This window comes from Nyctibius grandis, chromosome Z (assembly GCF_013368605.1).
Source record: "Nyctibius grandis isolate bNycGra1 chromosome Z, bNycGra1.pri, whole genome shotgun sequence".
Taxonomy (NCBI): Eukaryota; Metazoa; Chordata; class Aves; order Nyctibiiformes; family Nyctibiidae; genus Nyctibius; species Nyctibius grandis.
In genome coordinates, this window is record NC_090695.1 from 42,148,635 (window position 1) to 42,165,746 (window position 17,112).

General features: G+C 39.7%; 1 protein-coding gene across 2 annotated transcripts in view; it reads left to right on the plus strand.

The window, feature by feature from the left end:
• The window catches only part of ZFAND5 (zinc finger AN1-type containing 5), a 33,131-nt gene extending 16,252 nt beyond the window's left edge, over positions 1-16,879 (plus strand). For both annotated transcript variants that reach the window (XM_068422373.1, XM_068422371.1), the window contains exons 2-6: positions 4,385-4,542; positions 4,952-5,063; positions 5,471-5,568; positions 14,856-14,981; positions 15,232-16,879. In XM_068422373.1, coding sequence (XP_068278474.1) covers positions 4,392-4,542; positions 4,952-5,063; positions 5,471-5,568; positions 14,856-14,981; positions 15,232-15,380 — 636 coding nt within the window. In that variant the 5' untranslated portion in view covers positions 4,385-4,391 and the 3' untranslated portion in view covers positions 15,381-16,879. The remainder of the gene's footprint in view (positions 1-4,384; positions 4,543-4,951; positions 5,064-5,470; positions 5,569-14,855; positions 14,982-15,231) is intronic.
• Positions 16,880-17,112: the final 233 nt, after the last annotated feature.

Consider the following 17,112-nt stretch of genomic DNA (forward strand, 5'->3'; position numbering starts at 1 on the left):
CGTACAATTTGGACCAATTCAATGATTTTGGGATAGAATTTCTTATCCCATGTGCAATCCATTCCCGGTACCGCACTAACAAATTCCGGGTTCCCGTGTGATTGGGGTCCCAGCCGGGACTGGTAATTGGAACGTAATTATCTGCTGTTCCCTGCAGAGCTCCAGCCAGAATCAGAGTCTGTACCTGGGTCCTGGCCACTTTCACAATCATCTGCTTTTCTGATTCGCTAAACGCCACATCCAACATTGCATCCACATCCTCCCAGTCAGGATCCTGGGTTTTCACAATTAATTCAAATACTTTAGCAACCTTTTCAGGATCATCCCGATAATTCCCCGCACTAATTCGCCAACCATCTAAATCTGCTAGAGTGAAAGGTACTTTAATTTTCACGGGTCCATCCGCTCCTATTGCTTGCCTTAGCGGAGCCTGTATAATAGGTCCCACCTTATTTCGAGTTCTGGTGGTAATAGGAGAAAAACCACTATCAGTTTCTGCCCTTTTTTCTACCTCCAGCTCCCCCCCCGCAACAGCACCAGCGTCTCCTTCTCTTATCACCTCCTCTTTCTGGCGGAGGCAAACAATCCTCTAATCTCTCATCCTGTGCAGTAGCCTTTAAACACCTTTGTCCAATGCTACAAGCTGAACAACATCTTTTTAACTTCACATTTTGTTTTTTTCTTTCCTTTTCTATTGCCAGGACCATAGGGTCCTGGGGTGCTACATTAATTCCACATTCTTTTTGCCACTCTAGGTGATTCCGCAGAGTAAAGAACATATCTGCATAACCCGCTTCATCCCATTTTCTTTCCCTTCTCAAAAATAACATAAGTTGTAACAAAGTATTGTAATCTAAAGTTCCGTTAACAGGCCATTTTTCTCCCTCATCTAACTTGTATAAAGGCCACCACTGATTACAATATTTTATCAGAGTCTTACGACTTACACTTCCTCCAGGTGATCCCCCAATATCTTTCCAGCGAGCCAAAACACAGCCCAAAGGGCTCTTTTTCAAAACTCCACCCTGTTTATTTCCCATTTAAAATTTATAAAACACAAAGACAGGGACTGGGGCCTGAACACTCACTCTCACTCTCTCTCTCTCTCTCTCTCTCTCTCTCTCTCTCTCTCTCTCTCTCTCTCTCTCTCCCCCTCTCCCCCCCCCCCTCCCTCTCCCCCCCTCCCCCTCTCTCCTCCTTCCCTCCCTCCCTCCCTCCCTCCCCCTCTCTCTCTCTCACTCTCACACACACACACACACACACACACCCCCCCCCCCACCACCAATTACTACAGCCCCAGTATTTCAGGTTCCCACATTTATCAATCACTTTGTCCTTCTGCGGCTGTTTCCCTCGCGGGATAACAGAACTGTGGATCTGGACTCCGCACTCGCTTCGTATGTATTTGTATGTCTCACTCACACAATCACACAAATTCAGATACAAAGTAAAGTTACAATAAACAAATTTTTCCTCTGAACATTCACTTGCCCCCCCTGCCCTTCCCCCCCCCCACCCCCGCCAAAACCTCGGGGAGACCAACAAAGGTACAGAGATCACAAAGTGAACAACAGCAGCTGCTACTCCCCAGATGACAAATGTTGACACAGGTTATTCAAAGATTTTCAAATACGCGTATACCAAACACAGACGTATTACTACGCATATGTAACCAAATGCCACCCGGCGGGGTTCTCACAAACCGCGACTTATGAGTAGCCCCAAATGACCGGTCCCAAAACCAGAAACAAAAACAAAACAAAACAAACACAAAAAGAATGCCTTTTCTTACCAGTGGTCCTTGTCTGTCCCTGCACGGATCCGCTGAATCGGGGAGTCCCTCCAGAGAAGTCTCCAGGGCCGGCCAAGGGAGTCTCCGACCCAGGGGTCCTACAGCCAGACAGAGAGTCTCCTGCCTGGCTCGCCAAAACTGATACAAAAATCGGAGCTCTCCAAACCCCCTTGCTTTCTAACTTTCCTCACCGAAGTGGGAAGCTAGGTGTGGCTGGGTAAGGAGTCCGAAAGAAAACTCAATAACACCAGAGTGTGTTATTAAGCAGGCATTCTTTACTGCAGCGCTGGGCAGCACTGGGGATCATCCACCGTGAGTGCTCCACCGGTTTGGCAAATTTTCAGAGAATATATACCGTAACGTTATACATAGTCATAGGATTTCCGAGAAGTCATTTACATAGCCATGAGATATGCAAATGTCTGTTCGCATGCGCAGTTGTTTTCCCTGGTGGTCGTCGGGGGTCTTCAGATGAAGGCCGGTAGTCTGATTGACCCCTTGACCCCTGCTTCTGCGCAAACTCAGTCCGGATCACGTAGGCCACGTCCTTCAAGGTAGCTGTTGCAATTCCCTTACCTCGTGCATCGCCCATCCTATGGCCCAGCCATCTGAAGTGAGACCATCCTGGAGCCTCCTTATCTTACAGCCATTACCACTTTTCAAATTGTAAAAGCTTCCCTTTTGTTTTGTATATCTATGTTAATCGAATGTCTAAGGTATTTTCAACATCCCTTGCTCTTGGGGCCCCCAACCATTTCATGGGTTAATACCAGCATTAGCACCTAAAGCTAGATTTAGTAAGTGGTGAAGTGTGTTCACAGCACGCTAATGTGGAAACGGAGGCAGTCAGTTGAGGGTGGTGGTGGCGGTGTGTTTGATGATACTTTGAGCTTACCCGCTTAATAGAAGGGTAGAAGTACAGTCTTTATTTGTATTGTATAGCCATAGACCTACAATGTCGATGCCAAGATTTTTTTAGATTTCTCTAGGTGGGTCACAGTTTCTTTGGACTCCCTTGGCTGGTGTGTAGGGCTGTAAAATGGTATCAGAATAAGTGTGAAGCTCTTTTGTAGTCCTGAATGGAAACTATTTGTACCTACAAGGTATTACAAAGGCAGAAATAATACAGCTGTTTATGCCTGGAAAACGAGGTCCCATGACCACCAGCAGGCAAGAAGATGAATTTTGCTTGTTTACTTCCTCCTGTGCTTGATTTACTTTGATCCCAGAAATTAAGTTTAACTAGACAAAGGCAGCTGTCACTTGCAGTTGTTGTACTAGTGGAACATAATTTACTACTTGCAGTGTGGGCTTTCTTAGCTAAAAAAAGTATTTTTCTGTACACTGTAATGAATTTGCTTTTGACGTTTTTAACTTCTTACAAGCATCAGCAGTCAAATATCTCTTAACATGACTGTTCCTGAATAGGAAGACAGCAGTCCAGAGATTACACTAAAATGTCTCCAGGTGCCATACACAGTGCTTCTACTAAATTTAAATTTTGGGAGGATGAGTGCCATATTCTTATATGTCCTCAATTTGTAGCAGATGGCTTGATTACTGTGTTCCAGTTTTATTGCCCTTGGGAATCAAGGGTTTGGTTGCTGTTCAGTTTTTCTACTAACCTTGCTTGGCAGAGGTTAACCAGCAGTGAAGGTGAAGTATTTTTATTCCTAACTTCTGCAGTTCATGGCAGAGAGTAGCATTGTCTGCCTTTGGGAGGCTCAGAAGTCTTTCTGTAACTTTATTAAGACAAAGGATTTAACAGGCTTTTTTTTTTTTTTTTTTTTTTTTTTAAAACGTGTAGGCTGTGTACTAGAGCATATTCAACAGCTTAAAGTTGTTAATTTTCTTTCTCTTGGGAGAGTAAGAGCCCGTGTAAACTTATTTCAGAAACACTCTTTAGATTCTCACTTGAAGGGCCCGTTGTACGCATGTTGTTGCCAGTTAGTACTCAGGATCTATCTCAGGAACACAATTTAAGCAGTGTTCAGGGCCTTGTTTTGGAAACTCCTAAAGATAGGAAGGCAGACTTTAAATGGCTGCTGCCAATACTTCAGAGATTTTTATTGTTCTCTTTGACAAACGTATTGTGAGAGTAGGAACTGCTAATAGTGGAATTAGCATCAAAATGATGCAAGATCAACATTACTGAAAAAGTGGGACTCTTCTGCTGGAGTGGGGGAAAAAAAAAACTATGTTATTTGCCAGAACTGTTCAGCAGATATGAACTGAGTCTTCCTTACCCTGCATATCCCTGTTAGTGCTCGGAGGTCAGTAATAAAGGGCTTTTTTGGCTGTCAAATTGAATTTGGTCATAACCTGTACATGCAGCTCAGTGCCCAACAAGTACATGATTTCTCAGTATTAGTATGATGACAGTTTTTCTTTTCTTAAAGGTTCGTAACAATGTTACTTAGCAGTACAATTGCAGTATTGAATGATATATTTAACATCCATATAACCCTCTTTAAGAATGCTAACATCACTTGTGGGGGGTGCAGGGTGAGCAGACATACTTTAATTCTATAACCCTGTAATTGATTTTGGTGATGTGCCAGCTCCTAATGCAGTTCTTCGTTTTATTTACAGTATCGAGATGACTCAGGAGACAAACCAGACCCCAGGGCCCATGCTTTGTAGTACAGGATGTGGATTTTATGGAAATCCTAGGACAAATGGGATGTGTTCTGTTTGCTACAAAGAGCATCTTCAGCGACAGCAGAATAGTGGTAGAATCAGCCCAATGGGTAAGGGTGTGTGGTTTTGGGTTTGTTTTTACTTCTTTTAAAATAAAATATAGAGAAGATGACAAGGAATCCCAGAACACTTTCCAGGAGAACTTCTGAAAGCTGTATACTGAAACAGTGAATATACTTAAATCACAGTAAAGATAAAAATACATTTCTGTGTAATGTGTTCTGGTCCACTTGGCGTTCAGCCATAACTTACTTTCCCATTTAGCTTCTTCTGTTAGCATATTCTTATACCATCTCTGTGTTTTGGTTGCTAACAGTGTAATCTGTCTTTAAGTAAGAAGTAATACACAGTAGCAGTTAAGATTGTGTGCAGACAGTTCATAACTGTATATGAGACTATTTGACCAACTTATATCCTGCAATTTGTTCATAACTAACTTATCAAATTCTTGTTATATAGGAACAGCCAGTGGTTCAAACAGTCCTACCTCAGACTCTACATCTGTACAAAGAGCAGACACTAGCTTAAACAACTGTGAAGGTGCTGCTGGCAGCACATCTGAAAAATCAAGGTAAGATGAAGATTTTACTCTGAGGTTTGAATGAGCTGTGAGTGTGCAGCAAGTTGAAGGCCTGCAGCAATCTTGCCGTGTTGCAGTGAGTTTCTGCAGAGGAAAAAGGGACAGTGTTTTATGAGCCTGTGTAAATGAACACTGATTAAAATATTTGGTGTTGGACTGCTACATCTAAAAGGATGTTTTTGATTTATTTGGAGAAATATTTGCTACAGGTTTACCTGTTTTCTTCCAGGGAAACTAAAATAGAGTAAAAAATGTGTTTTGAAGATAGTAGAAGCAGAGGTCAGGAACGTGTATCAGTTGTAATTAAACAGGTAGTTTATTAGTGGGTCTGGACAGTTTAAGCTTTTGTTATGAATGCAAAACTAATGTAAATTATGTGTTTCGTTGTACTTGAACAGAAATGTGCCTGTTGCCGCTTTGCCTGTAACGCAGCAAATGACAGAAATGAGCATTTCAAGAGAGGAAAAAGTAACACCGAAAACAGACACTGAGCCAGGTTTGTTTGCAGAGTGACCCTGGGTACAACTGGTGACTTAACAGAAGCTGATTGATTGTTTACTCTCTAAGTAGGCATCTCTTCTTGTGATGATGGTCTTGAGGAACTGTTAAGATGATTGTTAAGGATGCAATTCCTGCTGACTCATGGCAGTCAAAATGGCTTGTTGCATTTGGATAATGGAGTTCTTAATAAATTCCATTCTACAGGGGAGTGAGGCTGTGGGGGAAGGGAATACATGGTTTAAAAATACTAACAAAAGCTATTTAGGGTTCTTGAACTAATTGAGTGATCAGTAGATACAACCAAAGCATTTTGTCGCAGATGTAGGATACTTGCAGCCTTAATTGCCGGATGTGAATTGTCAATTTAAAAGTTTTATTCTTGTACTGGAAGGTTGTAGCTGTAGTAGTTAAACTTCAAAGTGTAAACTTAGTTCTTGGAGGAAAGCAGGGAGGGGCAGCTTTCTTCCCTATGTGAGTGACTGAATTCATATCACTTTGTTCAAATGGATATCTTAACACACTTGTTCCATACTTACACGTATCCACACTTTTTTTTTTTAATTGAACAGTTCTGAAACAGTCTTAAAACTCTAAAAGCTGGTGGTTAGTAGGAAGTCTGTTCACTCACGCTGAAGATAAAATTCATTTTTTGTTTTGAAGTCAGTGACATGAAAATTGCAGAAGATGCTACTCAGCACTGTATAAAAGTGATTTTTATATAGGCATATCTTTGCCAGCAAAGACTGCTTCAACACCTGATATTTAATTGCTCAGTATTTGTACAGAAGATTTTACCATTTGCAATAAGTCACACTAAGTCGAGATTCTGTGACGTGAAATAGAGTTATAAAATATATTGCGTTTTTAATTATAGACTGAGAGGAGATTTTTTCAAGTATTAACTTCCTGTAACTGTTGTCATCTGAAGAGGCTTTCTGTATGTAAATGAGAAATAATTTAGACTTTGCTACAATATTTATAAACCAATCTTGCCTTATTATGAATTCCTACCTGAAATGTGGCAAGCAGGAAAGAGGAATACCTAAAATGGTAGCAGTGATGAAGTAATAGGTGCCTTTACTCTTACTAGAACTGCCAGTAGGAATTTGTCATTTTGCCAGGTGTAAAGGACAATCTTCAGTTATGTTGACATATTACCTGTTTTTCAGATACTGTGAGTCAACTGTATGATAGTGTCACACAGCACTCTGTTGATTAGAATAGGGGAAAAAATCCAAAAGCAACACAAGATACTTATGTATTGTTGCAAATAATCTAGCAGGTTGAAACCAGTAAAAGTTGTCACAAGCTTGTGTAGAGATCACTGGAAAAACTACCAGAGAACTTAAATGTGTCTGGAAAAAACTTGTGGAATAAAACTGCCTTCCTGAGTACATACCTGTAAATTTGTGAGACAGCCTCAGCTGCTGTAATGCCCACATTCCCTTTTATATGTTACGTTTGGCACAGATTGTAGGCAGCATAGGGTAGTGTCTTTATGTACTATTCTTACGGTTTGTTGGACATCTAAAATACACAAAGTATTGGCTGTATTCGGTGGTACGTTGATGTCTCTCTTGCAGGCAAGAGAAGCTGGCCTAGGCTTCTTATAAAAATCCCTGTCATGTCTGGACTAGTTGCATTTTTCTTCTCTTCCTTTTTCCAGCAGCATACAATATGTGTTGATCTTTCAAGGAGGAACTGAAACAATGGTAAATAATTCACATTGACTCATAACAACAAAGCTAATACTTTCTGTGAGGAGTAATCTCTAAGATAGTGCCAGAGTCATGGAGTTGCTCGTGAAAACACAGTCTAGGTAGAAGCACAGTGCAACTGAATTTCATAACCATTTATCGGATGGTAAAAGATCACGAACAAACAATGTAGCCTTCAAGCAAAAGTAGCTTGCTTTCCTTTTAATGTCTTCAACAGTATAAAGTCACATACTCTTCTGCCAGATCTTCATTAGCAAATGAAATCTTGGATATTTCGCTTATGAGCCAGGAAGGTAAAAATAGAATTACATCTGGTCAATCTGGTCAACTGATTTTCTTTTTTTAGCAGTCTGTAGCATAAAATTATACTTGTTTGCTGTCGGCATTGAAGCAACTGACTTGACACGGTGGTGAAGTTGAGAACAATGAAGCTTAATAGGCTTATTTTTCTTGATTTTTTTTTTTTGTTGTTGTTGTGTGGTTTTCTTTTCCTTCGCACTGTTTGAGGTTGCTACCTGGATTCTCATTTGGAACAAATGTGGTGCTAAGACAATTAATTGTAACCTAACATTTGGAGGAAGAAAGGCATCATGGATGTAACTGACCTAGTTGGTTCTAATCCACATGTCAATGTGCTTGTGCTTTTCTTGTAACTTGTAATTTCTTAGTCTTGACCAAAGTCAGATTACACCCAAAGCATTCTAGAAATACAATTCACAGTAGCTCTTTTTTGCTGTGCTGAGTTGCAGGAATTAAATGCAAATAGTGAACTCATCTTCCTTTCCTTGTGTTACGCTATCAGAGCAATATATTTACCAAGTTGGTGAGGCATAGTGGAGCCCTTCCTTAAGAACTGTGGTGTTTTGTTTTGTTTTGTTTTAAATCAGTTATTCAAATGGCAATTTAAAAAAGTTGAGTTACATAGTAACCACTAAAAATAAACTGTTTTGGAAACAAGTATTTTTAAACAATTATATTGTTTCAAGTTACAGCATATTTTTAGCATTTTGTTGTGCTTTTGTAGGTCATTACTTTGCTGAATGATGAGCCTCCAGGCAGGTCTGTCAGTGTTTCAAGACATAATTAGTATCAGCACGTCTATCAGAGGCTTGGGAATTTTTTGTTGTTTGGGTTGTTTTTTTTTAAACCCAGTAAATAGCACTGTTTCAGGGAGTAGTGTGATTAACTATCATTTTGTGAAGCCACAGCTGCAGAGTAGCACTGCTTATAGAGAAAGTGAACCAGAAATTGAACTGATTATGGTCTTGTGTAAGTTATGTATTTAAAAAATACCCAAATACTATTAACTTAGTGTATAATTCCATTCATGTTGTAGCGTACCCTTTGTGTTCCTGAATTAATCAGCTTCAGAAAAGAGCAGGCAATGGTGGTTAGTGTACTTGTCTCTTGGCTTTCTACCAAGCCAATATGATTAGAGTTATTTTACAGCTGTCCTGCATTCAGGTTGAGACTCTGTTATGAGTTACTCTCACTTACATTGTAGATAGAACCAGTGTGTTTTATTTGTGATGTGTACAGTGTGTTGCAGGTAATATCGTGAGTAAGGTGCCAAGTAGACAGCTGGCTTATGAGATATGGTAGGCTCAAGATGGTAACTGCATTATGTTCCTTAGATTTTGTTGTAATGAGTGCCTTGTTACTCCTGATTTGTTTTCACACATGGCTATAGTATTTTAACCATGTTGCTATCTGTAGATGGTTCATTTGTGGCTGTTCATAAAATTTTCCAATACAACAGCTCTGTCTTGTGTTGAAAGTAATTAGCTCGTCTTCATGTTTCCTGTGTCTGCTGTAGCTTCGGTAGATCCCCCTGTTTGAAACAATTCTGAAATGGAGCCAATAGTCTCTTCTAAACTGGGAAGCTGTCCACCTTGGAAAGTAAGACTGGGGACCCAACTGTTGGTCCTAATGCTTGTTGGTGATAGGATGCTATTATTATTTTATTTTAACAGCAGTGCACCACAGACATAAAAGTCTTCATGGTGACCAAATTAAACCATATTTCAGTGTGATGCTGAAACTGGGGTATCTTTACATTCTATTAATGTAACAGTAGAGATATTCAATACACCTGTTAGAGATGGGCATGGGGGAGATGAGTTGCGTGCTGCAGAACACTTCTATTCCCTTTCTTTGGCATGAAATTAAACATGATAGAAGTTTATTCTGCAGCCGTTCATCATGGGCACCTGGGTTGGCATAGCAATTGTAGTTCCTGAAGAGTAAAGTATTTACACTCGGGAAGCTTGATAAAGCGTAATAAGTACTGTCCATCTTTTCAGACTAAAATTTTATGTACAAGTACGTTGTGTTAATAGGCAATATAAGGATTGCACAATCTTCAGTACAGCTTTCTGCTCCAGCACTGCAGAAGTGCAGTCTAATGTCTTTCTGATGACTTTTGACTTTACCTTTTTTCTCCCTTGTTTTAATTTTTCCAGTTCTTCTGTGATGGGAGTTGGGGGTTGGCTTCATCAAGTCATAATGCTGAAATCAGTTTTTTTTTTCCTTATGCTTTCAAGACTTTGCTCCACTGGTGTGCTTACCACTTATTAGTACCATGAAAGTCATGCAGTTTAAGCTGTTGGGATCTTATTTTGGTTAATTTTTGTTTAGTCAGAGAAGCTTCTAAAAACTTCTTGGTGCTACTTCAGTAGCCTTTTCTGGTCACTTTTGATATGGCGAGAGTTAAAAAGTAATACTGCTTTATTTTCATCAGGTTTTGTTCAACTGAAACATTGGATTAATTCCTTTCCAGTGTGAGATCTCAGTGGGAAAATACCTACAGTAGTCATGTTCTTTTGCAGCAGCCATACTGGTTTATACGAGGAAAACTACTGTCATTGAAAATCCTGTTATTACTGTTTTTTAATTGAGTGGCAGTCCCATATAGTCACTGTGGCTTAATACTTAGGGGTCTGAGAAAAGCTTTGTTCTCCAGTTTGTAGGACCTTTGTGCATATAGGTTGAGTAGCTGTCACACTGTGCACATGGCGAACTTCACTCATCAGTGGCCTTGCTGTTCTCATGTGCCTTTTGTCTTTACAAAAGAAATTGATGAATTTCTTTTCATGAAACATGAATTTGGGAAAATTTTCACACGAAGGAAATTTTCCCAAATTAATGATTCAATGCCTGTATTTCAGGCACCTCTCCAATATTAGGATTATGTTATTCTTTATTATTCTAGCAGATCAGTGGTAGTCTTCCTTGTGCATTATGATAATGCATCTTACAGCACCTACAGATAGTAATTTAAGACCAAAATAATAGTTAGTAAAGGCCTACCCAGTTCTGAAAATCTGTTGCTCCTAAGTTGTTTGACCTTGTGATAGGAGAACTGGTTTGGTAAAATTCAAAGCTGATCGGGTAACCTCTTGAGCCAAAGGTTGGGAAGGGAAGTGACTAAGGTGATGGAGAGGGGTACATGCCAACAGGAACTCTCTTAAAGTGATAAGGTGAGGGATTTGCTTCGTCTGAACACTGAGGAAGCAGGTCTGCAAGTACAAGTAACCACTATTTTCCAACTTTCAGCATTTGTTCAGTTATTCATTCCATGGTGATCATTCAGCAATCATTTACAGCACTTTGCCTGATGATTAACACTGTGTGATTTCTGGCATAAAACGAATTTAATATATTGAGGACTGGAATTGTACTTGCCTGGTTGGATTTGGCTTCTGATGTCACGGCAGAGCAACTACAGTTTACAGTATTTTTCATCTAAGCCACAGATTGATGAAAAAAGATTTTTATTCTGAGCTTTAAGTAAGGAGTAGGGTAGGCAGCTTAGTCTCTGTCCTAGTCATTACTCAGTAGCACATTTATAAAGGTTTAACATTTTAAAAACTCTTCATCAGGCCTAACTCTGGCATAAAAGAATAGGAGAATCCTTTACCCATGGAGAGTAATAAATTGGAACATTTTAATTTGGATTAAGGGGGCTGTGTCCCATCTTGTCTTGGGACCTTTTAGTGCCCATTACTGCATGTTGTGTACTGCTTTTCCTTCTTGGAACATGTTTTAGTTGTGGGGGAACAATCCTGTTCAGCAGCCCTTTCAGGAAATGTGCTTCTACAGTTTCTTAAGATCATTTTCCAGTTCCTGGGCTGCCAGTTGTCACAGCCTCTTCATGCAAAGGAGGAAGTATACCTGTAGTAGTTGGTAACATTTTCCCTTAGATGGATTTATTCGCAGTGTCTTTGTTTTGTGGTAGTGATCTACTAGGCTGTCTCTTCGCCTTGGGGATTCCTGGGAAAGTGCTGTTTCCACTTTTGCTTCCTTGTTGGCATGTTAGGCACTGATAAAGGTTGCTCCTCTTCTTGTTTTCTTTTTCTCTTAGTACATGTTGTGAGTGACCTTAATTATTTAGGTCACAGTTGATCTGCCCCTTCTTCTGCATTTTCTTTTGTGTGTGATTGAAACAGCATGCATGCTCCCCAGGCTTGTATTTATTAGTTGGTTCTGATGCAGATGAAGCTTTCCCCTGGCTAGTTATATACCAAATTGCAAAGTCTGTGATTATTTCTGGTTCCTCTTTTTCATCTGCCATGACTTACGATTAGCATTTCATTTGTAAACAAATTAGCAATATAACAAATCTAAAAGGAGTTTGACCATGCTTTTGGGAGGTGTTTGGTCGATTTTTTTTTTTTTAAGGCCATAGCTGATGGCTGTTAGCCAAGGTGCATAGTATCCAACAGGCTTACACTATTTGTGATACTGCTGGTTTTTAACCTGATTTTTGGTCACAGGCTCTCAAGTAGCTTAACTGATACCAAACACTGCTTTCCTTGCGATTTAAAGACAAGTTCAAAGGATCCTATCTGTTCATCTGGAAAATGTTAATCATCAAGACAAAAAAAATGTTTTCTCAAAAAAACAAAAGCAGCAGCAGCAGTTAGTTCAAAAAGTACCAATAGCAGTAGTGATTGTAGTGCTAGTGCTGTAATAGTTCCTTAGCCCTCAGACTTGGCAAAATAGTGACACTGAACTTCCCAAATTTTTTTAGGAAAAGATCTATGCAAGGTGACAAAAAATAAAGGTAGCGTCATTAGGACTGTTGCTATGATGTATAAGAAAAGTATAAGAAAATATTGGCAACCGTTGTTACACTGCATGAAGTTTTTTGGTGATGAGCACTGAAGTTTCCTTGTTACCTCTGAGAGCTTGTCACTTTCAAATATTGTTTAAGACTATGAAGTCCTGACCAGGGGCTGTCTTGTTGTACAGTGGATTGTGAGGCTTTCTAGGTGCTAGTGGTAATAGTAAGCTGGTTTTTAGAATACATACGAACATGGTAATGCAAATCCAATTTTTTAAAAAAAGAGTATGAAGAGTAAAGATAGAAAAACAGTCAGCATAACTGTTTCTTCATGTCTGGAAAAAAATCCATTTTTCACAGGATACAAAACTTAACTGATCCAAAAGAATCTCAGCCAACAAATCCTATTTGTGTGCATAAAGTTGATTACAAATAAGTCCTTAAAGCTTATATACTCCATTTATTCTGGAATGTGTTTTGTAGTTTGTTCTGTTTTGGAACAATAAATGTCATCATACAGCGGGGCATGTTCAGGAAAACTGTACCAGGACCAGGTGTTAAAAGTTTTGTACAAACACACCTCTCCCAGCTTTCCTCCATTCCAGTTTGGAAGAAAAAAAAATTGATTTATTGAAAAAAAAAACTCTTTTAAACAAAATGAACAAATTCACAAACGTTCACAAAAGGACAAATTTTTATCATTCAGAGAACTTGGTGGTGGTCAATGGGACAGAGTCCAGTTGGAGGCCTGTGTCTAGCGGAGTCCCTCAAGGGTCGGTACTGGGACCAGTACTATTCAATATATTCATTAATGACTTGGATGAGGGAATAGAGTGCACTGTCAGCAAGTTTGCTGATGACACAAAACTGGGAGGAGTGGCTGACACACCTGAAGGCTGCGCAGCCATTCAGAGAGACCTAGACAGGCTGGAGAGTTGGGCGGGGAGAAACTTAATGAAATAGAACAAGGGCAAGTGTAGAGTCCTGCATCTGGGCAAGAACAACCCCATGTATGAGTACAAGTTGGGGACAGACCTGTTGGTGGAGAGCAGCATAGGGGAAAGGGACCTGGGGGTCCTAGTGGACAGCAGAATGACCAATGGCATCCTGGGGTGTATTAGAAGGGGTGTGGTTAGCAGGTCAAGAGAGGTTCTCCTCCCCCTCTACTCTGCCCTGGTGAGGCCGCATCTGGAGTATTGTGTCCAGTTCTGGGCCCCTCAGTTCAAGAAGGACAGGGAACTGCTAGAGAGAGTCCAGCGCAGAGCCACAAAGATGATTAAGGGAGTGGAACATCTCCCTTATGAGGAGAGGCTGAGGGAGCTGGGTCTCTTCAGCTTAGAGAAGAGGAGACTGAAGGGTGACCTCATTAATGTTTATAAATATGTAAAGGGCAAGAGTCAAGAGGATGGAGCCAGGCTCTTCTCAGTGACATCCCTTGACAGGACAAGGGGCAATGGGTGCAAGCTGGAACACAGGAGGTTCCACTTAAATATGAGGAAAAACTTCTTTACGGTGAGGGTGACTGAACACTGGAACAGGCTGCCCAGAGAGGTTGTGGAGTCTCCTTCTCTGGAGACATTCAAAACCCGCCTGGACGCGTTCCTGGGTGATATGGTCTAGGCAATCCTGCTCCGGCAGGGGGATTGGACTAGATGATCTTTCGAGGTCCCTTCCAATCCCTAACATTCTGTGATTCTGTGAACTTAAGCAAAAGGTGACTCAGGTTTGTCTGAAGGTGTTCGTTACAGAGGTAGTTGAAAAATTACTCATTTTGGCAATATCTGCTTGAACACTAACGCTGAATACAGTACAAAAATACAGATATTAAATGTAAATCTGCACTTCGTTCTTTAACTGAATGCATCTCAAACATGAAGGCTCTTTTGAACTGTGTGTGTTTTGTAGCTGTGTTCTGGATCTGTCACAGAATCAGTGGCTTGCTAGCTACTGTCTTCGTGAACTGTTTTAGGCACCTGACTTCACAAGTGTAGTGTCAGAGTAACCCAGTACTATGATAGCAGTGCATTACTGAATTTCATTTGTTGCTAAAATATGTTCGTATTAGTTATATTCCCTACAGATATCCCCTCTGTTCAGCTACTTTAGCTGTGACAATATTGTTACTGTTTTAGATTAAATGTTACTTAAACATAAGATTTTTTTAAATATTAAATGTCTACATGGAACTTACGGAGTACTTTCCAAGCCCTTAACACCTGTATAGGTGTAATGAATAAGTGTCTTATATTTTCCAGCTGATGGAACTGGGGGGAAAATCTGATTGGCTTGTGTAGAGCCAAAAGGGAAGAACAGAGTACCTAAAAATCCCTGTTCCTGATACACATTTTTGTAGACTAGTCTATGTAGTACTTTAGATAACAAACATCAGGGTCTTAGCTGGGGGAAATTAATCCTTAACAAATACATGTATGCTACTGAATAGCTAGTGAAGTCAAGAAAAGGAAATTTAGCCTTTATTGCCTCTGCTTGCTTTAACAGTTGTTACTCAACCAAGCCCATCAGTTTCTCAGCCTAGTACTTCGCAGAGTGAAGAGAGAACTCCTGAACTGCCCAAACCAAAGAAGAACAGATGTTTCACGTGCAGAAAGAAGGTTGGCCTTACAGGTATGAGAACACTGTCAATTTTGAACAGATCTGTATGATTAGTTGTCTCTTGCTGGATTAATCTTGATGAAATATCTGTACCATTAAACTTGCTTCTTCAGAATCCAAACAGCTTAGTACAGCTGTTCATTTTTCTTACTCTGTAGGTCAGAGTAGACTAACATACCCCCTTTGTAGTGACAAAGCCCTTAATTTAGACTTAATTAAACATGAAGCTTCCTAGTGATATTGCTTCTTTTTCTATGTACAGGATTTGACTGCCGATGTGGAAACTTATTTTGTGGACTTCACCGTTACTCTGACAAGCATAACTGCCCATACGATTACAAAGCAGAAGCTGCAGCAAAAATCAGGAAAGAGAATCCAGTTGTGGTGGCTGACAAAATCCAGAGAATATAAATTAACCTGCCTGCAGAAAGACTGACTGACTTTTTGTTTTATTTTTACTAAATCCTAGGAAAACACGAAAGAGCAGGTGCATGACGTTTTCCTTTGTTCTCTGAAGTGTTACTTCTAGTCTTGTCTGTCTTAATGATATTTAAGAAAGTTTGGGTGTTTGTTACAGGCAGAATTGGATAAATACAGCCCTTGAAAATATGTATGCCCTCCCCAGAATATAATTGGATGACCAGAAACCTGCACAGGAATAGGCATGCACAGAGGAAGGACTCTCTAGTTCACATGTGCCAAACAGATGTATGCTATCTGCATGTTTGCAGCAGATCTGCCTTTTGACATGTGTTTGAGGTGTATAATCTTTGGCTAGTGTTATGTGCCTGTTTTGGAGAAGGATACATCAAAAAGGTTAGCAGTCTACTTCTATCATTTAAAATCTCATTCTAATTTTAGTTTCCACACTCCATTGTTTTCCAGCAGAATGTAAGCTATGTAGGTGGGTCCACCATCCCAGTAAGATGAGTGTTGGTGCCATATTAAGAAACTCACTTATCAATTGCACAGAGAAAAATGGAAAAAGTCAGATACATATGAGAAAAAACCTGTTTTGGAAAAAAATTACATTAACTTTAGAATTATGAACATAGGTTCCCAAAGGAAATGTCCTGTTAGGAACTTATGAACTGGCCTGCAACAGGGTTGTCTGCTTTTCCTTGCATAGCTAAAAATTTTGTGTAGCACAATATTGTAAGATTGGTTTACAAAAAAAAAAAGTTACATATGTTTTTAGACATACAGAGCTCTATCAAGCAACATGTCTAAGTTGCTGAAGTATCAGACCAGTTTATTATTCATATCCTACTTATGTTCTGTGTTCTGAGTTCAAAAGAATATTAGGAGTTAATTTTTTCTAGTTTTAAATGTAACAGTTGCACCATTCTGCATGGAAAATCATACCCAACATGGCTGCTGTAGACTTAAGTGGTAGCTGGAACCACTCTTGGAGGGCTGCTTTATCATTTTTAATTGTACTTGAGTGTAGGACTGTAGTGTTCTTGGGTGTATTGCATGGGCTGCATTATCTACAGCATTGTACAATAACAACTCTAGAAAAGGCAGTATACTTCACTGATGCTTGTCTGGTAATATCACTTCTGTGTTATAATGGAAGGGGTTTTTGTGATGTATGAAACTTGTGGTTTTTATATAAACAAGTACAGTTTAGACTAGTGTTGTGGTAATGCCTGTTCTCAACTGTAAATAGTTAGGTATGTACACAAGGCGCTACTCCTGAACTTCTGATTTTTATTGCAGTGTTCAGACTTAGTTTTTACTTCACTATTAAAAGCACCAGGTTTTTGCTTCTAACTTTGTTCTCCTGAGTTATTAGATATGCAAACATGTACAGATAGTTCATATTTATGTATTGCACATAATCATGCTACACAGCATCTATGCTATATTGTATTATGTAAATAATAAAAATCATGTACAGAAGGAAATACTTCCTTTTGTGATAGTTCATTGGTTTTAGTTATTGCTATAATCAGAAAGTGACCTTGTAGAGGCTGAGGTGCAAAGTTAGTGCTAAGTTCTTATAGATGTCGTATTTATGCTTAAGCCTGCCTATGTCCTTACGTCTTACTTGGATATACCAACTTCTTTTAAGATAACTTGCATGAGCAGATGGAATACAGGTAACTTGATGGCCCAACAAAAATGCCAGCAAACAACA